The sequence below is a fragment of the Chaetodon trifascialis genome, chromosome 22 (assembly GCF_039877785.1).
Source record: "Chaetodon trifascialis isolate fChaTrf1 chromosome 22, fChaTrf1.hap1, whole genome shotgun sequence".
In the NCBI taxonomy this organism is placed as follows: Eukaryota; Metazoa; Chordata; class Actinopteri; order Chaetodontiformes; family Chaetodontidae; genus Chaetodon; species Chaetodon trifascialis.
Window position 1 is genome coordinate 11,848,556 of NC_092077.1, and position 25,016 is coordinate 11,873,571.

The 25,016-nt window shown below is 44.1% G+C and overlaps 2 protein-coding genes across 3 annotated transcripts; one reads left to right on the forward strand and one right to left on the reverse strand.

Annotated features, from left to right (window-relative positions):
- Positions 1–4,293: 4,293 nt before the first annotated feature.
- On the reverse strand, positions 4,294–8,174 carry LOC139350765 (zinc finger protein 79-like). The gene is made up of 8 exons (XM_070992352.1): positions 8,029–8,174; positions 7,273–7,475; positions 6,986–7,090; positions 6,622–6,717; positions 6,428–6,538; positions 6,058–6,175; positions 5,593–5,877; positions 4,294–5,442 (listed from the first exon to the last, which is right to left on the reverse strand). Exons 1-8 carry the CDS (start codon positions 8,042–8,044, stop codon positions 4,523–4,525), a joined length of 1,854 nt encoding a protein of 617 aa, XP_070848453.1. The 5' UTR covers positions 8,045–8,174; the 3' UTR covers positions 4,294–4,522.
- LOC139350764 (uncharacterized) lies at positions 7,834–24,630 on the forward strand. 2 transcript variants are annotated; one of them, XM_070992351.1, is made up of 24 exons: positions 7,834–8,285; positions 12,793–12,995; positions 13,097–13,201; positions 13,457–13,552; positions 14,565–14,675; positions 15,603–15,726; positions 16,095–16,536; positions 17,243–17,310; positions 17,400–17,646; positions 17,795–17,973; positions 18,072–18,294; positions 18,388–18,533; positions 18,997–19,088; positions 19,438–19,595; positions 19,677–19,822; positions 20,394–20,646; positions 20,733–20,848; positions 20,944–21,175; positions 21,282–21,421; positions 21,536–21,785; positions 22,126–22,256; positions 22,481–22,733; positions 22,933–23,039; positions 23,803–24,630. In XM_070992351.1, the coding sequence occupies exons 1-24, from the start codon at positions 8,264–8,266 to the stop codon at positions 23,808–23,810; spliced, it is 3,852 nt and encodes a 1,283-aa protein (XP_070848452.1). In that variant the 5' UTR covers positions 7,834–8,263; the 3' UTR covers positions 23,811–24,630. The 2 variants fall into 2 exon arrangements, with proteins under 2 accessions (XP_070848452.1, XP_070848451.1); XM_070992350.1 differs by lacking the exon at positions 7,834–8,285 and adding an exon at positions 10,373–10,701.
- The last annotated feature ends 386 nt before the right edge of the window (positions 24,631–25,016 follow it).

The window sequence follows — 25,016 nt, forward strand, 5'->3', positions numbered from 1 at the left end:
CATTAACGGGTCATCAATGTCGCGTCTTAGCTGACATGTTTCTTTTCTATATTTGTTTTATTTTGTATGGGGCAGCAATCTCTCCACATAATTGGCTGTTCAAGGTCAATTATAGGTAGGGTTGCCACCCGTCCCGTAAAATACGGAATCGTCCTTTAATTGACAATTAAATGTTGGGACGCGTTTTTTTCCGTATTTTCACAAATGTCCAATACACATGTCTGTCTCTCTCTCTCTCACACACACACACACACACACACACACACACACACACACACACACACACACACACACACACACACACACACACACACACACACACACACACACACACTAAATCTAACAATAATGAACAAAATAAAACACAGGAAATACTAAGGCCAGCAAAATTGTCGTGAGGGGATCTACGCAGGACCCCGGTCGTGTGTCTGTGCCTCGCTGCCTGCGTGTGTTGCTGTCACGGTTGCCTAGAGACGGACATCACACACCGGCGCTGCTCACAACACCCGCGCCTTTTAAAAATGTCCACTACACCCGATACTCCAGCACGTCCTCAACAGCGAAAACGCTTGCAAAAGTACAGACGTGAGTGGGAAGAGGCACATCCTTGGCTGCACAGCGTCAGTGGAGATGATTACTATTAGACTATTGTGGTTTGATTGATTGTTTAGGATGTTGAGTTTTTAAAGTCGGATGAATGATCATTTATTTAATATACAGCAGTATCAGCCAATATAAATGGCCATTTAACGAACAAATCACACTAATGGATTAACAGTTAATAGATAAATATTGTTAAGAGAAAACGTTTATTTTTCAAATATATATACATTTCCAAAGAGCTGGAGGGAAATCTGAGATATAAGAAGCAAATGCCAGTTCCTGAAAGACTCAGAGACTAATTGGCTCAGATGCTGAAAAGAAATGACATGACCAAACTTGAAAATGGAATGGATCTGCTAAAATATGCCGAGTCATGTTATGTCAAGCTTTGGGATTATGAATGTCAAATGACATCTTTAGCTGACTCTGTAACGACGATTAAGTCATCCTGCTGATCAGTTTTGAGCTTTGACCTCTTCAGCTTCATCGATTTTAGTAAATATATGCTTGAATCCGAATTTGATGCGACAACACGTTTCAACAAGTTGGGACAGGAGCAACTAAAGACTGGGAAAGTTGTGGAATGCTCCAAAAACACCTGTTTGGAACACCCCACAGGTAAACAGGTTCATTGGTAACAGGTGAGAGTGTCATGGCTGGGTATGAAAGGGGCGTCCTGGAAAGGCTCAGTCGTTCACAAGCAAGGATGGAGCAAGGTTCAGCACTTTGTGAACACATGATTGTATGAAGGAGATTACTACATGGGATCTTTGTGCTACTGATGTCAGTAAACACAGATCATTTGCGAATGATTGCGTTGTGTTTTTCCTTTTTTTGGAATCGGGGTTGAACATGTGGGTAGAATGAAATCAGTGTTGGTCTCTTGTATTTGACTCTTCGGTGTGTCACGTACTATCACAGCTGTTTGTTTCTGCAGCCCATCTCCAGAAGCTGATGTCCGATAAGAAGTGCGCAGCAGAGAAGAAGGCTGAGATGGAGTAAGTCATCACTCAGGTCGGTGTGAGCAAAATAAGATTAAAATGCTTCTTTTTGAGTCACTGTGAGCAAAAGCTGTTTTGGAGTTTTAAATAATTCACTGCTCTCATTTTCCCTCTGATACAACCTTCAGTTGGACAACTACACCCAGCAGCAGCAGGAGCTGACTGATCTCTTCGGGAAATACAAGGTCAAGTTGCCCGCCACAGGAAATGACCTCACACCTCCCATCTCCTTCAGCCTGATGTTTCAGACGTCCATCGGACCCGGGCGGAATATGCCAGGGTAACATGAAGCCAATTTATAAAATAATAAGAAACATCAGAGTAGCATTGATGACTTTCACATCTTCATCTCGTGGTGAATTTGGATTTTTTTAGGAATATGATGTCATCCGCATAGGGACTAATTGTGTGTGTTGTCTGTTGTGATGCCAGTGATGCTGTTTATTGACATATTGTGACATGTATTGATCCATTGAATCCAGTTTAGTGTATGGTATACCCTTTCTGCACCTAATGACATTAAAGTCGATTTTTATTTACTTAGTCAAAGTTTTCCAAAGTCATTCGGACCTCAGGAAGTCCCCAGAGGGCTAAGGAAGCCTAAGATTTCCTGTGAATGTCCTCTGGAGGTGACAGAGTAAATCGTGTAGCTGTAATGGTGAAATAACAGCAGGTGGATTGTCATGGTGATAGTGGTATTACTCGCAATACTCATTTGAAATTGTCAATAGCTGTAAAATTAATATTAGTTTATATGGTGTAATGGTATTGGTCGTGCTGCCATGATCATGCAATCCATTATCTCTCTGTCGTGTTTGCCTGCTAGCAGGCGGTGTGACTCAGATGAAGAGTCTTGAGTTATAGATAGAGATGAGAGATGTGATGATGTAGAGATGAAGAGGACCCCACAGTGAGAGCCCTGCCAGGTGTGGAACAGCATGGGAGCCAGTAATACCATTTCCTGTGCCCTAGAATTTGAAATAGGGTTTGGGACATTGTAGTAAAGAAAGAAATCAGATTAATTCAGAATAAAATTGAAAATGTGCATTTCAAGGCCCAGATGCACTGAAAACGGATGCGCCTCATGTGACGCTCCTATGGCTCACTGCAGGCCAACGGTATGTTAGGAAACGGTGGCTACAGACACCCCACATTCATTTTCTACACACAACTATTGAACAACATTATATCAAATGCCAGCAGACAGGGAAAATATCATATGTAGCGCTCATATCCTCCATAGCACACAGAGGACCTCAGTGGTGCAAAAGGACCCCCAAAACACACACACACACAAACACTTGTGCCAACAACAACACTCACTCTACTGTAGTTCTGATGTTATGTCGCTCTGACCTTTTCCTCTCCTCCTCCTCCTCCTCCTCCTCCTCCTCCTCTTCCTTGCAGTTGCGACAGAAATGATATTTACCTCAGCATTACAGAACTTACATAAGTATTCAGAATAGCTGAATTTGATCTTTACTGGTGAGAGATTTCACAGCAGCGTGTCCTCACAGCACTAACAGTGAGTTTATTTTGCTTTAGTTTGTGCTTTGGTCGCTGGGTCCTTATCTGACGCTCCAAAATCGAAATAAGGTCGTATTTGCAGCATTGAGGCAGTTTGACACACCTCATTAGCGCTTCTGCTGCGTGTTCGGCCTTTAAAGTACTGTGCTGCGTTCTGCTAACCCGATCTCCTGTACGACCCCAACAGGAAGCTGAAACCTGCCACTGCCGATGGGGTCAGCAGTATTACTGGATGTAGCAACACCAGCGGCCCCTCTGCTATGTCAGGTGAGCACTGGTGTGTGTGAAAGTGTGTGTGTGTAACAGCAAACTGTATAACAATCTCATTGATGGTTGCTACAGTGAAGTCGATTTTGATGAGTCTAGGTTTGGTGTACATTAGTGTATTGTCATGTTTGGACAGATGTGTTCACAGGTTGCATGTGATGCGATGCGAATTGGCTCCAGCCTCTCAAAAGCCCGACATTTCAGCTTTGCTTCTCTGACCTGCAGATAACGCTCCATTTTAGCAATGGCATCGCAATCCTAGTAAGTGAGTAAGTGACGTTATATTTGCATCTGATTTGGGGGTTTGCAGCTGAAGTGTTTTACCTGCCAACGCTTGAATTGACAAGCTACAATAGATCTGCTTTAATCCCTTTATCATGAGGCAACCTAAGCTTTCTTTGAGCGGGTATGTACCAAATTATATTGCATTGAGACTGTGTTATTAACATGATAATAATAATACTAATAATAAAATTAGTCATATATAACGGAAGTCTTGTCGTTGCTATGGGAACGCTTATGATAACTGGGTTGGCAGTTTTCAAAATATGATTTTAGCTCAAAAGGTTTCCATAAAAAATAACATCTGTCTTGTCTGTCATTTTATTTCTCGTAAGTCTTTTACTTGTCGTCTGATATTGATGTGTTTTATGAAACAGCTTGCACAGAAGTGTTGTGCATGCAAAGAAAATTAATATCAGTCCAATATATCATTTTCAGACTTTTTTAAACTCTCAACTATCAGTATGAGCCTCAGTAATCCTGCATCATCGAGTTACACTCTGAATGTACTCATTTACACCCAGACTAACATATACCTGCTCATTCACTGTTACAGCAAAGGATCGCTGTTTCTCAGTCATATCTGCACACACAACTGCTGCTCCAGTATCTCACACACATATTTGTCAGCACATTTTATTGACTTACATTTTGTATCTCAAAGATTACCGTAACCAAAACAAAATTGCACACGTATACGCATATTTACATATATACATGTTAGCGATTTACTCATATGAAGATGAACCCAGGCAGCTTATCCTGATAGAGATGAACCAGGCTTTCATCTGTCACTGTAGATACAGCACACACGTCAACATCCTGTCTCCACAAACAGAATGCTAGAGGTTTTTGTGGACTTTAAGATGTATCTTCATGTTGGACTTTTGGGAAAATGTCTTATGACATGTTAAACACTTGTGAGGTTTCTCTCCTGTGTGTGTCCTCGTGTGTTTCTTCAGTCCTGAACTACTGTGGAACGATTTGTCACACTGTGAGCAAGAATAGGGCCTCTCTCCGGTGTGGAATCTCCGATGCAGTGTCAACTGTACCGCCGTGGCGAAACCTTTTCCGCAGGAGTCGCACTGATAAGGCCGCTCCCCTGTGTGAGTGCGTGAATGCACCAGCAAGGCCCCGGAGCTGCAAAAAGACATGCCACATGTGCTGCACAGGTACGGCTTCTCTTTCTTATGCATCCTGAGGTGCACAGTGCGCGGATACAACTGCGCGAATGTCTTGTCGCAAAACGTGCAGGCGTACGGCCGCTCACCGGTGTGAATGCGCACGTGAGACTTCAAGACGGCATTCGTCAGGAACCTCTTGTTGCAGTACGAGCAGGCAAACGGCCTCTCTCCGCTGTGACGTCGCAGATGAACCGTGAGCAAAGCCTGAGAACTGAATCTCTTCTCACAAAGGCTGCAAGCGAAGGAGAGGACTTTAGGTTTAGAGTGAATAAGGAGGTGTTGATTCAGGTCTTTCTGGCTTTTATATGACTTGTCGCACTGAGCGCACCTGAATGGCCGTGCTGAAGAGTGAACAACGTGGTGTTTTTTCAAGGAGTAACGAGATGCAAAAGTCTTGCCACACTCCAGGCAGGTGTTTTGATCGGCTCTTCTGGAGTTCTCGCTGACGTCGGCTCCGCCTGTCAGTGACTGGTTCATGCTCTCTTCTGGCGGCTCCTTGTTTCTTCTCAGATTCAGATGTTCATTCACTCCTTCCACTGAGCACGTGTGCGGCTGGAAGGCGGCTTCACCAGCTGCATCTGCCAACACAAAGCAACAGAATTAGCAAATTCACTCGACAGGATCTACGTGCCAAGTGAAGATTTTGTCCCAGTGTGACTTCATAGCCAATGCCTGCACCATGGTAAGAATATTTTTGCAGATTATCTGGAAAATCGAAAGATGCTCACCATCATCACCTGCAGCACCAGCTTCTTCATAACATGGAGACGAAGTGAGAGGTGACAGCCCATACTCGTGCAGCCCAGAGTTCAGATTAGTTTCAGTGGAACTGTCGTCAGTCTCTTCATCATCGTCACAAATGTATTCTAGTTTCAGTGTCTTCGGCTCTGTCTTTTCTTTGCTGTCTGCACCTCCCCCATCCATTTTTTGATCAATATGATCTTCAGATTCCACTGAAGTTTGTTTGGAGGCGAGCGTGGAGAGGATAGTGTCCGACGTGAAAGTTAATTCACCTGACAGACACAGATAATGTTCATGTTAGAGGTGAAAACGCCCGAGAGCATTCACCCACTATTTATTCAACTTAGAAACACAAAATGTGTTGTCTCTATTAAAGCACATAGTATCAGTAAAAAAGGTCTTTCAGTGCACTTTGACTGTAACTGGGAGAAATAAAACAAACAGATTCTTACTTTTGGTTAACTTTATCCGCTCCTGTTGGTGCTGCAAAATTCTCTTCAGATCTTCGGGGTCTGAGACAAACTGCTCAAACTCGTAATCAAGAGAAGAAACGTCAAACATGGTGGACACCTGGAAAAGAAGAGTGGGTGGATTTTAAACACAAAGCTTCTCATGTCTTTGTCATGTGATGTAGTGATGATGAAGAAAAAGCCATTTCAGCCCCTGCAGAAACATTTTACTCTACTGGCCATCACTGCACAGAGGGAACTAAGGCAACGATAATAACCTAATAACCTAGAATTGATTCATCAGCCAGCATTTGGGGATCGAGTGGACGGACGGTCGGCTGGATGGTCAGTTTACCTTCACTGTGCTGCCTACCTGTGAAAAACTGGGTACTGGGAGGAACTCCTCCAGTCGGCAGAAGAATTCCCACACCAGGATCTGCAGCGCCGTATCAAAATGAGCTCCATACTGTACTGAGAAGACCTCCTTTGACAGGAAAAACACATAAACATGAAACACCACATGAGAGATGCACTAAAAAAGCTAAAAAACGTTGGAGTAAAACTCACCTTGAAATATTTGTCTTTTTCAGTTTGGTCTCTCAGCAATGTTTGAACCTGCTCCACAAATACTGACTTTGAAATCTCCACCTCTCCATTTTGGTTCTGTCATGAAGCCCAAGACAAGTTTAATTACATGCATTAGCAACGATGATACGAATAATAAGAATCTTTATTTGTGTAGCAACTGTTATACATGAAATGTCGCTTTACAACAAAGAAATCACATGCACTAAATGCTTCAGATAAAAAAAAAGAATGAACATAAAATGTGTCAGGCACAGTCCAAAGCTGCCCACGAAACACACCCTGTTATGGTGCTGACATTTTGACATTTGTAAAAACATCCTGCCATCAGCATTTCCTGCTGTACCTCTTCATGCGTGTGGTTCACTGTCCTCTGCTGGAAGCGGTTCAGATGATCCTGGATCGCTTTGCAGTCGACCGTATCCATCCTCTTTAAGGCCTCAAGGACCAGCTGAAAAACACAAAATGAAACCTGTATGCTTAACTTTCAAAATAAAATTAATGCTTCATTTTGACAGACTTGACAAAAAGGGCTTTGCTTGTGGGACCCTGCATCCAAAAGCAGAATCTTCTCCACAGATAATAAATGGCAAAAGATAGCCACAAATGGTCTCAATACCCACATTCACTCACCCGAGCTCTCAGTCCAAGGATTAGCTGAGACTTCTGTTTGTAGGTCAGAAGCTCTGGGACCATCTCTGTCACTAAGGTGATGAATTCGGCCAGTTTGTCATACTGGTCTACATTTCGCTCCTGGGCCGCCTGCCACATGCAGGCAGACATCAGCCTCAGTGGAGGAACCAGGAGGTGCAGGGATGACAGAGGAAGATGAGGATCTAACAGTGGATGCAAGCAGTGAAACAAACACCAAATTATTAACTTGTGCAGTCTCAACCAAACCCTGCTCCTGAATAAGGGACATCAATCCTTTAGTCTATTAAATGTCAGAAAATAGTGCAATATGACCATTGTAACTTTTGAGGTTGGTTATTTTGTCCACTCAGTAGTCAAAACTCTTAGACCTGGGTTCACAGTGATGTAACATATCAGCATAGAAAGATAACTATTGTATGTAGTATAATTTAGTTTTATTAGACAGACAGACATCAGTACTCCGAAGCAGAAGGTGGCGCTAATCAGCCCAGTGAGTTCGTTGACAATCCTGTATCTTCCTGTTCAACAGGGGGTGCTGTTAGTTTGACGGAAGCTGCCTTTAGCGACAATAGTCCACCCTGTAACTGAACTTAACGGGAGCTATGTTTCGACTAAATTCAGCTCTAGTTTACTGCGGCCCAAGCAAAACTGCTAATAACCGTTTATTGTTACTGAATGAATAACATAACCTTTCTGAAATACATAGTTACAAGCATACTCGGTATAGATACAGACCTGGACTTTCTGCCATTTCCAGGAGCGCGTTCGTTAGCTTAGCTTTGCTCACCGCTGCAGGCAGTTATTTAGCTGGTAACACAGCGCTTATAAGCGCTTGTCAGTCAATTCGTCCGTTTTATTCATAAGAAAAAAAAAAAGTCGTTAGCTAGCATTTCCGGTTCCCCTTTTTCAAAGTAAGAGGTTAACTCCGTGAGCCTGTCGCAAGTAAACACCTCGTTTTCCCGTCTTGAGAATGGAGAGCAAGGGACTGCTTGGCAAGTAGTTACTTACGTTTTTGGCTCAAATAACAACTTTTTATTTGTACATATACACACAAAGGGTGACAAATTAAAGAAATCTTGTCAGATAAGCAAGATGATTCCTGACATCTGCTGATGAAAATAGTTTTTTTCTTTAAAAAATGTCATCCATCTTCAAAGACTAATAATCTGTCAAATAACGAATAATAAAAATCTTTATTTTGTGTATTCACTTAAAATAGCCATTCTGCGTAACCAGTACTTTTAGTGTTTATTCTTCCGCACTTTAAGTTACAATTTTGAACCTCGCACATTTGTACGGAGCGGCAGAGCAGCCTCGGTGCTGCTGTTGCTCTCCACCCCCTCCGTTGGTATTTAGAAAGCCGTAGCATTTGATTTGCATCATTTTAATACTGACAACTTGCAGTGACTTCTTGCTTGGGCTTGTTATTACTGCTGTAATAAACAACAGGATCTCTGCTCAAACTCAAAGTCACCTGGACACATTTTAGGTGGAGAGATTGTTTTATGACAGAAGTCTGCAGGCAGAGCCAAGCTGGAAAGCTTTGATGGACCTCACTAATGAGTCCCAGGTCATCATGCACGTGTGTTTCATCAGATATATGAGCCTTTTAGGCAATCGGTGTATATACATGCACTGATCAGGCATAACATTATGACCACCTGTCTAATATGTTGTTGGTCCCCCTTTTGCTGCCAAAACAGCCCTGATCTGTCAAGGCATTGACTCCACTAGACCCCTGAAGGTGTGCTGTGGTATCCAGCACCAAGATGTTAGCAGCAGATCCTTAAGGTCCTGTAACGTGCATGGATAGGACTTGTTTATCCAGCACATCCCACAGATGCTCGACTGGATTGAGATCTAGGGAATTTGGAGGCCACGTCAACACCTCAAAGTTGTTGTTATGCTCCTCAAACCATTCCTGAACCACTTTTGCTTTGTGGCAGGGCGCATTATCCTGCTATCCTGCCTTGGATGCAGGACCCAAGGTATAAACACTGATCAGGCATAACATTATGAAAGGGTGAATATAAATATAAATGGTCTGCAACAATGCTTAGGTCGGAGGTACGTGTCAACGTAACGTCCACATGGATGCAGGACCAAAGTTATATACCGTATATAAAGATAATAAACTTAAAAAAATTAGTATGTGCAGGTGTTTATGTTGACAGTGAATGTTCATGTTAAAATTTCATTATTGGATGATAAATGGCCACTCAGTGGATGTTTTGGCATCAGAGGGTTAGTGTCACTTTATGGCTGCTCAGTATTCATCAGGGTAACGTCTTGTGGGAAGAAACAGTTTTTGTATCTGGTTGTTTTGGCATTCAGTGATCTGTGGCGCCCACCAGAGAGGAGAAGTTGGAACAGGTTGTGTCCAGAATGTGAGGGGTCTGCAGCGATGCTTCCTGCCCGTTTCTTCAGTCTGGTGGTGTGTAAGGAGGGCAGGGTGGCGCCAATGGTTTTCTCAGCAGTCTCGATAGTCCTTTGCAGTCTGCTCCTGTCCTGACCAGTCAATGATTGATGTGCACAGGACAGACTGGATTATTCCTGAATAGAACTGGATCAGCAGCTGTAGAGGCGGGTTGAACCTCTGAGCTGATGCAGGAAGTACATCCTGTTTTGCAGCTCCTTGGTGATTGAGGCTGTGTTTGAAGTCCACCTTAGGTTGTGGGAGACTGTGTGTGTGTCTGGCTTGGTTATACAGGATTCTGCAGCTCTCCTCCTTAGCCTGGCAAAGCTGCCATTGTTGTGGTATGTGCAGAAGGTTTTAATTGGCACACACAAGTCCTCACAAAAACTAAGATGTCATGTGCAAGTGAGTTCACCCAGAGGGAGTCTGGATGTTTACATTACAACAGCATACTTGCTTTGCTGTTTATGTAATTTTAGTTACATTTTGAAGGCAGGGCATATGCTTGTAATTCAGTATTTTTAAATTGTGGTATTGCAATACTTGCAACACGTCCTCCACCTCAGCGTGGATACACACAACCCTCTCCTCCAGCTGGTCAGACCATTGCTCAGTATAAGCCACTGGCGCCATCTAGTGTCGCGAGATCCGCATAGCCGGGTTGATCCGGTCTTCGTCAGCCAACCAGGAAAGAGGGCTTGCCGTGATCTGGACTGAGGCGGATGAGACCAGAACCCTTTGTTCTATGTCTCCTCCCAGTGCGAGAATAAGATGACGAGCCCGTGACCTCGCCTTTCAGAACCGCGTTTTGTGGGTTGGCGATCGACGATGGATGCTATATTGATTAGATATTAGCAGAAGTAATTTATGTGTTTATCTTTGTTTTCCTGATCGGCGCAACCCGAGAGAGACATCTGGACAGTTTTTTTGTTTGTTTTCTGTCAGCTGCTAAATGGAAGTGAACCGCGGGGCTGACAGTGGAAGCAGTCGAGGTGCGTGTACCCGAATGAAAAATCCGTCTTATAATGATCCCTGATCGCTGTGTGCTCACCTGCGAGTTTACAGCGACCTGAACACAGATCGTGGACATTAATTGCTTATATTCCGCATAATAGTCCTGCAGCTTTTCTATAATCACAAGGAGCTTATGAGCATCTCAGGTGGTTGATGTGGTTGAATAGTTTCCTTTTGTTTATTATATTTCTCTTCTTCCCCCCCCTGAATCTTCCTCTGTCCCGAGGCTGTCAAAGATCCACTGGGCTGCTCGGTTGTAGATGCGAGTTTGTTTGGAGTTTGATGGATGCTGTTGTTAGTGCAGAAGCCGGCACCTTGCCACTATAAATCAACTTCACTTACGTACTGTGCTCTTAGTCAGCATGTAAAATGTCAGGTGGATTTGTCTCAGGCTGCATGCTGAAGTGATGATAAGTCATATGCACAGCAAATTAAGCAAAGTGCCACCTAAGTGGGCCAATTTAGAATAATTTTCCTAAACAACAAAAATTCAGCTTATTGCATATAAAAACTACAGCAGCCTGTCTCTTCCTGAACAGACTGTGGCGAAGAAGCCAAAACACATTATAAGCAAATGCAGTGGTTAATAAGAATGTAATAATCTGAGCTGATGGCTGTAACAGAACAATAAGACATATTTTAAAGCAGGTGCTGTGTTTTCTTTAAGTGTAAACACCTGAAAACTCATACCTGCATTTAAGAGAAGCTACATTATTCATCCATCAGTCCTTTATGGGAGTGCAATTGGATTTCATATTTTCTTGATGTTTTAGTTTTTCACATTGATATACACCAATCAGGCATAACATTATGACCACCTGCCTAATTTTGTGTCTGTCCCCCTTTTGCTGCCAAAGCAGCCCTGACCCGTTGAGGCATGGACTGTGGTATCTGGCACCAAGACGTTAGCAGCAGATCCTTTAGGGCCTGTAAGTTGCGAGGTGGGGCCTCCGTGGATTGGACCTGTTTGTCCAGCACATCCCGCTTGCTGCCTAATATATCCCACCCACTAACAGGTGCCATGATGGAGAGATAATCAGTGTTATTCACTTCACCTGTCAGCGGTCATAATGTTATGCCTGAGGAGCAGGAGTGGGGCAACCTAGATCAAAAACCTCTACCTACCTGAGACACAGAAGCAGGTGTGAGATTTGTGATATTTTAATTGCAAGGGCATGGGTGGCAGAGTCAAGCGGATCCCGAGCAGGGGCAGCGGGGACAGAGGGACAGGAGCAAAGCAGACATAACTGCAGGGACACTAACAGGTAGCGGAGTGTGAGATGTGGCAGATCTGAGTCCTTGTAGGACTCTTGATTGCAGGAGAAGATGCAGCTGGAGAGGCTCTGATCCGCCACACCTGTCTCCACTCAGGCAATCACACAGAGGCGGGGCGGGGGGGGGGGATAAACGACAGGAGGTCACTGCAGATCAAATGATGTTCATAGGGCACATATAACACTTACAGTCCAATTTTACTTTGCAATATTATTTTATATATATATATATATATATATATATATATATATATATATATATATATATATATATAACATTACATTTGTGGAAAATCAGTTGAGAAACTTGCGGAAAAATCTGTTTAACCACAGGTCCATTTAGTAGCTGTTAGCTGTTAGCAGAGTTTACAGGCTCAGACAGCCGAGGCAGGAGGCGGAAAGCAGTTTACACAGTTTTAATCAACAATGAGTTCAGGGGAGGCAGAATCTGTTGTCCTGAGCTGGAGTGTTGGCGGATCCAAGTTCTTCAGTCAGACCAACATTTTATGGCCTTAGGGTTGATGATGAAGGGCCCAAAAAATGGGGAGATAACTTTCTAGAATCAGTCTTAAGTGAGATGTTTTCAGAAGAGAGCCAAACTTTCTGACCTGGTTTAACTAAGGAGCCTCTCTACAGTCGTGGTCGGCAATCCTCTTGTTCTCCTCGTTTGAAACCCTCCCTGCTGATGCACTGTATTTCTCTGTGGATGACAGGCCTGATCAAATTGTTTTTCAGCATCAGTCACTTGAGATGTTAACAGACTGTTCGGTGTTTACCTCCTCACTTTGTCTTCAGGTGATGTTCTCCCAGTCCACTATCTACGCCTCCTGGCCCCACCCTTGCAGCTTTTATCAGCTGCAGTGTGGCAAGTAGTGCAGCAGGGACTTGTGGATCACTATGGGATGCTGGAGGAGTTTGTTACCATGGTGACCGAGCTGGTCCCAGAGCTGATGAGCTACAGTCAGAGGGCTCAGCTCATCCTGGGACTCAGGGCCAGGGTGAGTAATATTCAGTGTTTGAGGTGCTTTTTTTAGCTGTCTGTCTGTTGTTAATAGTGTTAATAATGTGGGTGTGTGTGTGTGTGCGTGCACATATTCAGCTTGTCCTGGAGATGTGTCGAGGTGAGCACCCGGTGGACATGCAGACCATTCAGCCACATCTGGACAGAATTAAAGCTCCAGTAAGCACTGCCAAGGACCACCATGTAAGTAACCATGTCGCCATGTTTCTCTGAGACATTGATGATTAACTCACATGACTGTTGGGTCAAAGTCTGTTTGTAATGCAAAGAATACACAGTTGTTTTCTTGGATTTATCATCTGCAATGAAAGAGATAATACAGAGGTCATTACAATGCTGTAAAATGTGTAAAATACAGCCACAGGTGTGCTCAAGCGTCTGTTTCCTTCTCCCTTCATTTGAGCATTTTTGTGTTCACGGTGTTTCTGTGTATAACAGGCAACCATCAACCAGGTGGAAGAATCTGAGGTGAACTTTGTGGAGTTGGTGCATTCATTACTGGAAGATCCTTCTGAGAGAAAATTCTTCTTCCAGGTGATCCGGCACTCACTCCTTAATGTGCTGTTGTGCTTTTGTTTTAGCTGAGCAGGAAATGCTTTTTTTGCACGTCCAACACAATATTCTCTCCAGGTGATGCCAGTTTTTAGCATCTGATTTTGGTGTGGTGTTCTCTGTGGACTCAGAGCGACTGATATTGAATGATGGCTGTCACTCTTAACCATTATGCCATTCACAAGAGATGTTGGGTTAATCAAGTTCACGCAGGCGTGACAGAGTTATGAGTGCAGGAACATCCTCATGCAGCTTGTTGCACTACTTCCGAAGTTCAAGGATTTGAAGCGTCTGTGCCAAACATAATATTTGAGACACACTGTAAGTGCAGCATGCGTTTACTTGTCACTAAAAAAAATCTGAAAATGCTGATTTGATTCCACCGGTGGCTGCGTTGCGTTCCCGCTGTGATGCAGTTTTGTTCTCCTCTGAGAGCATTTCAGAAGTGCAGCGTTCTGCCTGCCCGACCGTTTGGCCAGATACCAAACAAAGATTTGTATTTACATTTAAAATCATCAAAGGCACAGGAAGGAGCAGAAAACGGGAAGAGATTAACAAGGGACTGTGAATGGCCCTGTGATTACACGGGCCTCTCGAACAGCAGGAGAATTGCACCCCTGCCATGTCCGGGGTTTATCCTCCAAAACCACCAAACTTCCAAAATTTCTCAAAATGGGATTAAAAGGAAAAGAATCCACCCTTACTGCTGCACCAACACATTATCTACTATACTAAATATGCGTCTGATTATGTTCACCCCTCACCCTGGGACACTGATGAGCTCTTCTCCTCCTGCTTTTGTAGTCAATGCAGGATGACATAACACTTCATGTAGGCAGTAACAAAATCTGAACACAAGTGGTCGGCTGGACACCTTGGACACGTGCGACACACACAGGTGTGAACGGTTACGTGTCTTGGCAGTCCACTCCACCTGAGACGTGCGTTGACGCCAGGTGTGAACGGGCTTTCTGTCTCTCTTTCTCATTAACAGGAAATCTTCCCCGTATATTTTGGCTCAAAATATGATGCAGCGCTTGAGATGCTGGTGTGGGAGTTCATATCAAGACTGGAGGAGCTGCTGCCAGTTCCAGACTTCACACAGGTGCCATGTTTCTGTGAGCTTAGCATGCATTATCAGCCAATTACATAATAATAGTAATAATGATAATAATACACCTCCTTGTAATAATTTGTGTTACACATTCATCAACCAACTTATGGTAATTCAGATATTTTAATTGCTCTTAATCGTGTATTTGTTTATTTGTTTGCATGTCACTTCTATATCTGATTAAGTAATGGCATGAAATATGCATATAATTTTCAAATGAGCACATGTCTTTTCATAGCCACACTGCTGCCAACATTCATACTATATAACATGTCATAGTTTGGCTACTGCTTATGGCTACTGTCCTTATTTTGTCCCTGCCCGCTGCAGTGTTGATGTGAAATGGGCTGCTACCTGGGGAGGTTATCAGGCCCTGTGGGGGGTCTGCGCTGCTTGTTTTGCCTCTGTGTTTTATCTCACCATGAAAATAAACCAAACGCAGCGCAGACAAGTGTATCGCCAGGAAGCCGCTCTGGCATTATTCCAAACTGAATAGCTTTTTTCAGGCTGATTGTGGCCCACAGGCCCAGTGCAGGGCCTCATCTGTCTGCACCACTGACCCAGAGACAGATATAGAGGAGGGTTAACAGGGCACAGGTGCAGCACAGCATCCCAGTGGATTGCTTCCTCCCCCCTCCCTCTTCCTCACCAAGCAGCAGCAGCAGCAGCAGCAGAATAGCAAAATAACAGTCAGATTATCACATAGTATAAAGTACAAAATCTCCTTAAACACCTCTAATGTGTTTCACACTAATTTCTAATGTGGGTCAACAAAACTGCACCAGGTTCTAATGTGATGCTCCTCATACTTCTGGCAGTAAACACAACCTAACCTAACACCCATTACACTAGCTTATCTTTAATCTGAACTCACTGTGTGTCACTTGCTAAAGCTGCTAACTCGATGTGTCTTCTCAGCTGGCAGCTTTGCTCAGAGACACGCCGTCATTCCTAGACGACTGTTTGCAGTCCTTTTTCCCACCAGAGGACATGAAGGCTGTACTCGAGCACCACAGAAACCTTGGCCATTTTGAAGAGAAAGGTACTGTCTGACCCTGGGTGTATACTTAAACACTAAGTCAACAAAATGAAAACGGTCAGAGTCGAAACAGAAGGCTGCAGGTGCAGGCACAGACAGTCAGGCTGTACAAGGTTAAGGGTATATGCAGGGCAGAAGGGACAGGATTTGAGTGGGGGCTGAGTTAAAGAGAGGTTCAGCGGGGGGGGGCAGCTCTGAGGGAGACAAGAGGTAACTGCAGGTCAGATGATGTTCTGGGGTTTTTTCAGTCCCTAAGCAAAGATGATTTGCTAAATCTAAGGTGATGATGCACTGAGAACAGCGTTTTTTGTTGTTACGGTTGGCAAAATTTTCTAATTAATCTTTTCTCTCTTTTTTTTCCACATTTGTAGATCCTAGATTATTACCTATGGATGACTGCATCCTCTCCTCCCTGTCTCTGCCTCCCGGGACCAAACCTGTCATGAACAACACCTCTTGCTCACCCTCTCTCAAAGATTCAGACTCTCCGGAGCACAAAGAAAATCTCGACGCTCCCTTCGGCGCGAGCAGCCTGGAGAGGGCGAGACAAAGGCCGAAGGACACGAGAGACTCTGGCAGCTGGCAGCTGCAGGTTAGAGGCGGGAGCGCTTCTCAGGAGAGGAAAGCGCAAAACACAATTAGTGCACGGCCATGTGATGAAACCATAGACCTCACAGCGTCTAATGAGACTGCAGACACAGACTCCGCAGCCGATGACGACAGCCAAAGCTTGAGGGGAGGGCGGGTGCTCAGGAAGAGGAGGCTGAGCGGAGGTGTGGACGTTCCCGCAAAGCAGCCTGCGGAGGCTTTTTTGTAAGATTACCAGAGATGTTTTGTTCATTTGTTAAACACAGAGAACTTTCCCATCAGTTCAGTGGGCAGGCAGCACTTTTGTTTTTTGTTTTTTTCACACATTAGTGGAATGTCAGTGTCGTCCTTGATCTGGATTTGAATGTCTCAACAACGGTTAGTTTGCCATGAAATTTGGTTTGGATGTCCTTGATGGATTGGTGCAAGTTTTTTTTTACAGACATTCATTGTTTCCAGAAAATTAAGCCCAATGACTTTGGTGATCCCCTGACTTTTAGAAATATTTGTGGTTTTGAGTAAAATGTCTCGATAGCTGTTGGGATGGATTGCCATTAAATCTGTACCAACATCCCACTCAGGATGAATGTAATGACTTTGTGCTCCCTTGACTTATCAGATCAAATTTGAGTTTGTATAAATTGATTAATTAATACCCTCCACATTCCTGTCAGCCTCAGCTGTTCATTGTGTTCAGGGGTCAGGAACATCAGCGTGTTAGCATTAGGCTCAGAGCAGCACTGTGCAGCATGCTGTCCACTCTTAGTTGCGTTGAATATTTGTTGCAGTTCATGTACTTCTTATCTTCTGAAAATGCAGTTTAACAGTCATTGTTTGTGCTTTGTGGACCAAGTAAGAGATATCACTTTAATTGGGTTGAAAAAGGTGAGTGTTGAGTTTATCTATTCAGTGCTTTTTCCATCTTTTGCAGGGATTCGTCCATGGATGATGAGAATTCAGGTGAATCTCCTCTAATCTCGATATGGGGAGAATATACAGGTTTGTACAGTTAATACATGCATCAGTTGATATTTGGGTGTATCAGTCAAAGTTTCGGGCTTTGACTGACTCCTCTGGTTTCTTTTCAGACTCTCAGGAAGGTTCTTTCCCAGTTGTAACGGACACAAAAGTTCCCTGGTCGGACGAGGAGACACTCAATCTGCTCGACATCTGGGGGAAGGACTCGATGCAGCGAGCTTTGAAGGGCTGCTTGAAAAACCGTCACATTTTCACTCAGATCGCACAGAAGATGGCAGAGAGAGGCTACATGAGAACGGTGGAACAGTGCCAGACCAGGATCAAACGACTGAAGAAATGCTTCCGACAGAATAACAAGTGGGTGTTAAATGAAATACCGTCGGTTCTTTCTGCTCGTCTCTCTGTCCAATCATTGCAATCACCGTCACACCTTAGATGTCACAGCTGTCATTTGTGGGAAAAAAAATAATTGAAGTAAATGTCCTTTCCCCTGATCCAACACCAGAGGGAACTCCAGACCGGAGTATAAATTTTACGAGCAGCTGGAGCGGGTGCTCGGCTCCTCGGGCCCCTCAGCTGTGCCCGAGGTCACCTACGATGTGGAGGAGGTCATTGATGAAGACGAGTCCCAAGATGGCGACGAGGACTTGCAGTTTCTCGGCCACACGAGCCGCCTGGAAATCGGTACAGTGTCACAAGAACATGAAAAAATAAACAAATTTTAACTATGACATATAGTCAAACTACTGTACGTGACAATGTGATTGATGTTTTTATTTCAGGAACTCGCAGCGTTCCGTGGACAGACTTGGAGACGCTGACCCTCATCAACACGTGGGGTGAAGACAAGATGCAGCAGGACCTGAGAGGAATGCACAGAACCGGACACATTTTCTCCATCATATCCAACAAGATGGCCGCGCAGGGCTTCTCCCGAACACCAGAGCAGTGCCAAACAAGGCTTAAAAGGTTGAAGTCGACCTTCAGGCAGTGCTACCAAAACAAGTATGTATGCTCACAGCGAGAAACAGGGAAAGGGAACGCCAGAGATGCTGCTGAGTCACAGTGTTTGTCTGCCCTTTTTATTCCTCGATGCAGCATGAAGGGACGGGAGCATGTCGAGTGCAAATTTTACAACGAACTGGGAAGAATTTTGGTGAAGGATTTCACTTCACTGCCGCAGGTGGATGAAATGCCAGCAGAGCCTGAAGACGACTTTCCCTCCTTCTCCCATCAGGATATCGGTAAACTCAAATGTTCTCTGATGACCAGTGCTTTGAGCTTTTACCCTCAGGGAGGCGCAAGAGCACCTAAAAATGCAAATTTATGAACAAGTTGTTGAGTTGGAGGCTTGGAAAGCTGAATCAGAATTATGGTTTTGTTGAGCAGGCAGAGAGAGAAGAGTAATAGGCTGGAAGGCAGACCGGCAAACTCTGGCTAAAGCAGGCAGATAGAACGAGGGAAAAACATAACTGAACAGGATTCAAGGAAGCACAAAGAAAATACCAACCAGACTGAAACTTGGCAGTAGTGGCCCCTAACCCTAACCCTAACTCCTGCACACTTACTCCACAGAACAAAAGTTAAATAATGACAGCATTTCAGCTTGGGTCGTCCAACCATGGCATGTTTATGTTGTGACTCGAAAAGGCATTTTTATTAAACATATTTTAGATGATTAAAAACTTGATGTTTGTGTCTCTCTAGAGTCTGCTGTGGGCATTCAGGAAGACAGGAAGAAAGTCCCCTGGTCGGACAAAGAGACCATCATCCTTCTGGAGATCTGGGGCGACCCGCAGGTAAAGGACGATATCATAATGTAAATTTTGCATTTTACACTATGACAATCACCTCACATCATCAGCTCCTTAATTTTTTTAATTTGATGAAAGAAAACTCATGTGTCCTGCAAATGTGACCTGAAGCTGTGATCATGTAGGATTCCTCTGTTCAAAAATAAACTTGAGTGTCTGCAGCAACACAGAGCTCCAGCAGCACAGGCACCATCAATTCATCCTCACAGTGATAGATGTCCAGCCTGAGGAAACAAAGGGAATAACATGTTGGATGCAGGTGCATCATATGGGCCTGGCTGACTGATCTTTTCTTTGTATGGCCGCCTTTGATAAGATTTTCTCCCACATTTAGGTCCAGCAGAGCATGAGACGTTACCCGCACAACGGTCACATCTTCACCGAGATATCAGAGAAACTCGCCGCCAACGGCTACGCCCGCAGCGCTGAGCAGTGCCACACCAGGATCAAACGGCTGAAAGCAAACTACCGGCAGTGTCAGGAAAACATGAGGTAAAAGCTGCACGTGAACATCCAGCTTGCAGATTGTGCTTTTGGCACGTGTGTTAATACAGCTGCCTTCGCCGTCTGCAGCTCACGTGGGACCGACAGAGTCGACTTCAAATTTTATGATCTGCTGGAACAAATCCTGGACAAGCAGCCGTCGACGTCCTCCACTGTGGTCACAGACTCCATTGAAATATCAGAAGACTCCAATGGTGAATCGGTGACTGAAACAGGTAAATAATAATAATAATTGATAAGCATGACTCAAGAATACACTATTCATTGATAGCAACAATCATACAGTTTTACATTATTGTGACTGACATGCAGCATTCAAAACGGGTCCAACAGACAACAAAAACTAAGTATTTCCTGCCAAGCTGGAACAAGTAGTCGATTAATCCACCACAGTTTGGACAATTAATCAATTATTTAAGTAAATTTTCAATCAGAAATGTGAAGCAGTCTCTAGTTCCAGCTCACCAAATATGATCATCAACTGTTTTTCTTATTTTTTTTTGGGCTAACCTCAGCTTTGGAAAGTGAACATTTTCACTATTTTCTGATGTTATACGGACAAAACAATTAACCAATACACTCAATGCTTGTTAGCGAATGTTAGCTAGCTAATAGTAGCTAATGTTAGCCACCGTAAGCTACTGGTCAAGAATGTGTTTTTCCTTCTTTCAAAAGTGACATAGTCTTGCTTCAAAGCACCATTGCACATACTTATTACAACAGATTTTTATGCTGTATCACTGCAAATGTAACAGCATTGACCAAGTGCTGTGTTTATATTGTAAGACGGGGAAATGAGCATGTCATCAGAAAAACCAGCTCCGAGCTCGTGGTCAGATGAGGAAACCCTGGCGCTTATCGAGATCTGGGGCGACGAAGACGTTCAGAGGGCGCTGAGGGGTTTTGTCCACAACGGTCACGTTTACGCTGAGATTTCGGAGAGGATGCAAGACCTCGGCTACTCGAAAACCTCGGAGCAGTGCCGCTGGAAAGTGAAATCGCTGAGGAACAACTTTCGACAGTGCTACGACAAGAAGAAGTGAGATCAGTCTTTCTGTGCGTTTATCCAAATATAATCCAGTATGGCATGAATGGTTCATATTTATGTCTTTTCGCATGTTGTAGGTGTGGAAGAAGAGTAGATTACAGATTCTACAAGCAGCTGGAACAAATACTTGGACAGGAGGCGGTTTCTATTGATGAGTATGATGAAAGAGACGAACCAGCAGACCCTGATCCAGGTACAGTCAATTCTCTTCTCCACGCAGCAGTAGAAGAAAGCTCCGTCAGATAAACAGTCAGTCAGTCTGTCCACTCCTGCATCCACCTGGAATAGGTACCGACGGCGTGAACACAGCGTGGACGGAGCAGGAGACGGTCGCTCTGGTTGAGGTGTGGGCAGCAGACGACGTGCAGCACAGCCTGAAAACCTGCGTCCGCAACGGGCACATATTCGCCGACATATCGCTGAAAATGGCCGCCGTGGGATACCTGCGGACGGCGGAGCAGTGCCACTGCCGCATCAAGAGGTTGAAGAAGACTTACAGGCGATACTGCAACAGCCGGAGGTAAATGAAATGGATGAGTGATGTTTTTTATTCAGCGGTCGGCAGGTCCGCCGCTTCCACCCCAGCAGACGTGTTTCCCAGCTTGCCTTTGATTTCCGTTTTCCAGAAACGGAGGACGGCCGGCGGCGTTTCGATACTTCGACCTGCTGGCTCCGGTGCTCGGTGATAACTCTGTGTATGCTGACGTGGACAGCACCGCTGCTGACGCCACCCTGCAGCCCATGATGGACGAGGATCCAGACATGTGTAGGTTTAAATACAATCTGTGCCATCACAGCTTTGGATCGCTGTCACTGTGCTGATACTATGAAAATTTCAACCATTACACCTCGATAACAAATCCATTGTTCATCCACTTAGACGAGCAGCCCTCATCCAACCACCTCCTGGCCGACCTGAGCAGGAAGACGCCCTGGTCGGAGCAGGAGACTCGCACCCTGCTGGAGATCTGGGGTGAAGACAGCGTTCAGCTCACCCTGAAGGGCTGCCTGAAGAACCGCCACGTGTTTGAGTACATCTCTGAGAAGATGAGTGACCGAGGATTCATAAGGACCACAGAGCAGTGCTACTCCCGCATCAAGCGCCTTAAATATGGCTTCTTCCACGAAAAGTAAGTGATGACGAAGCTATGATTCTGTTTTCCTCTAAACATACTCAGAATTCTGGGTTTTGGTATCGACAGCCATCATCACGAGCCCGTTTTGTTGGATTATAAAAGAAATTGTAGACAATCAATCCCGTCTACTCAAGGTCTCTGATCTTTCCCTTTGTAGCATCATTTATGTCCAATATAAAGCAAACGGGTTCAGGAAACAGAATTTCAGAGCTTGTTCGAAAACAGGATTTGGATGGATTAGCGTAGCAAGCTAATAACAGGCTGCAGTGTAAATCTGTCTGCCGGTGACTAACTTGTCAGCTGCTTCTTTTTTTTTTTTCGTCTTTGAATTCAGGGAGGATTTCAAATTTTTCAGCGAGATGGACGAAATCTTCAGGAGGGAGCCGAAAGTGGACGGCTCAGTCCCGGACACGTCAGTCATAGATGAGCTGGAGGACTACACGTTAGCACCTGGTCCGACGAAAGGTGAAACATCAAGGAAATTACATCTGGATTGTAGATCAACAGTCACTAATTACCACAGTAGAGAGAGAGGTATCAATCTCTCGCAAAGCATATAAAAGCATATATCTCAAAATGTCAAACTAATCCTTCATGTTTTAGCATAAAGAAGTTGGGCATAAACAGCTTTTCTTATTATTCTAATTATCCTATATAGTTTTTTTAATCTGAGACGTCCACTCTGTTAGTGGCCTCAGGTACCCAGTGGGTGTCTGACAGCTCCAAGCTGCCCTGGAGCGATGGGGAGACCGAGGCCCTGCTGGACATATGGGGGAGCGAGGAGATCCAGGAGAACTTAAAGGGCTGCACCAAGAACAAACACATCTTCATCCAGATCTCCGAGGTCATGGCGAGCCAGGGCTACATGCGCACCCCCGAACAGTGTCAGACCAGGATAAAGAGACTGAGGGCCAATTTCCGACACTTCCTCCAAGGCAGAAAGTGAGTCCCTCTGCTCGTTGTTGGGGGGTGAGCGGGCGGCGTAACGTGGGTAGATCATGCTGTAGGTGTACATTCTGAAAGCTGTCTCCAGGCATGTTTTAAACCTCATAACCTTTGATCCAGTGCTGTTGTGCACATTGAGTTGTGGCAAAACCTTCTGTCTCCTAACAAGCTCTGAAATTCTGTTTCTCATTTCCAGAGGAGAGAAACAGGAATGCAAGTTCTTCGACCAGTTGGTGCAGATATTTGGCGGCAAGTATGTAACAAACTCTGACCCCCTGGCTGACGATACAGCTGATGGCGTAGGTAAGAAGTCTCACTGTCTGGCTGCTGTGCAGTGGTTTTATCAGCTGGATGATGCTTGATTTAGGACAGATTGACCTTCTTGTTATTGTTATTATCTGACTTGCTTTGTCATGTAAAAGATCCATCAGTTATCTTCAGTTTGATTCCTGTTTCAAAGGTTAGAAGTCATGATCGAACTGTACACCTTGTTTACGTTGCTTCCATTAATATCACTTTGGCGCTTGTGCAGCAACCTTTAAAGGAAAAGGTCAACGTTTTGGGAAAACCATTTATAAACGTTTATGCTGAGAGTTAGACAACAAGATCCATACCACTTTTATTTCTGTAAAATATGAAGCTTATCTTAATTAGCAAAGCATAAAGACTGGACACAGGGGGAAACAGCTAGCCTGACCCAGTCCAAAGGGATAAAATCTGCCTCTAATTAAACAAGCAAGATATAATGGGTTAATCAATGAGCTTTAGAGGTGCTTTGGACAGAGCCAGGTTAGCTGTTTTCCATCTATCTCAGGTTTTTAATGCTAAACTAAGCTAACCGGCTGCTGATTAGCTACATTGTTAACACACAAGCTTAAGAGAGATATCGATTCTCAAAATGTCAAGTATTGTTTACGTGAACGACTGCAGGAAGAAGAAATCCAAAGAGTGAAGATCGCTAACTTGCTAACCAAACCAACTAATTTAAATTCCTGTTTCAAAAGCGCTGTACAAACTCTTTGTAAGTCATGTCCATAATTCAGTATCTGCACTTTGTGCGATGCAGAGACCTGAAACTGTCCATCATCTTGGAGGGACGTCACGAAGACACGGCAGCTGCAGACTGACGGAGGAGCGTCCAGAAGTGGAACATGCAGAAACTGTGATATTAACGACCGTGCTGTGCAGCAGTTTACAGACGACAGAAGAGTGCCTGTCCGGGCTCGTTCAGATCTATGTTTGCCTCTGTATATACTTCAGATACTTTGTACACACAGACCTGCTGCTGCAGTTCTGTGTGTATGTGTGTGTGTGCGTGCGCATCTGTGTATGTGCGTGTGTGTGTTCCTCCACCGGAGTGTCTTTGGGATTATTACAATAGAGCCATGACACTAAAACCAGGAAGCTCAGGCCTCGATTGACAAATAAGGATCTCTGATCTCGACTTGGTGGGAGTCACAAAATGCCGTTCTCCTCCAGAAAACCTGTTTTTACTCGTATTTAATTATTTTATACTAGAACTGAAAGTGAGCGACTCGAAGCACACGCAAAAAGAAACACAAGCAAGGCCTCTAGTACTGTAACCACAGTGTACTTTTGCTTTTTTATCTTAATTCATGGTCTCACTCGTCAAATCTTCTGTATTTGCGCTTTGTTTATAATGTTTGGGACCCGAGTGGTGAAAGTTTCATTCCTGAAGTTTGCTCTTGTTTTTTTACACGGTATAAATTTATCTTGTCCAGAATTTTATTTATTTAAGTTATTATTTATGTATGTGTTTTGCAGTCAACTCTAAACATGTTCCACTTCAAGCTTTATTGAAGCCCATTTTTCCAGAAAGATGTAGAGGATTTGTCACATCCATTAAAAGAAACTTGAAGTGTTCGATTGAGAATCTGTTCCTGCGGTTTGTTGCGTTTTTATTTATTTTCTGGAAAGATCATTCACAACTGTTAAAGATTGTGGGCTGGACAAACAAAACAGTAATAAACAGAAGTAAAATAGCACAATCAGAGCATGACATTAAAGCTTTTGTACATTCAGTGTGTGCTGAGACCAGCTGTTTGTGAACTTAGGTTACTGTCCTACAGTAATACAGTCTGTACTATCTCCGTCTCACCCACACACACTCTAAATGATTTATTGCTGTTTACATCAACTGCAGTCAGCCAGATATTCCTGTTCTGTTTGTATTAGATTACTGGAAGTGTAATGACGGGAAATCAGAGGGGGATTGCTGGGAAACGGCTTCCCTTCTCAAGGCCATAAGTTTGATGGATT

Bases quoted from the DNA above. Each gene is read 5' to 3' on its own strand.
- LOC139350765 (XM_070992352.1), bottom strand. The intron at 7,091-7,272 runs GTGAGTGAATGT...TGTGTTTTTCAG, and splicing joins TCCTTGGACTGAGAGCTCGG to CTGGTCCTTGAGGCCTTAAA. The intron at 5,878-6,057 runs GTAAGAATCTGT...TGTGTCTGTCAG, and splicing joins GCGGATAAAGTTAACCAAAA to GTGAATTAACTTTCACGTCG.
- LOC139350764 (XM_070992350.1), top strand. From the start codon at position 10,662: ATGGAAGTGAACCGCGGGGCTGACAGTGGAAGCAGTCGAG. The intron at 13,202-13,456 runs GTAAGTAACCAT...TGTGTATAACAG, and splicing joins GCACTGCCAAGGACCACCAT to GCAACCATCAACCAGGTGGA. The intron at 19,823-20,393 runs GTAAATAATAAT...TTATATTGTAAG, and splicing joins TGAATCGGTGACTGAAACAG to ACGGGGAAATGAGCATGTCA.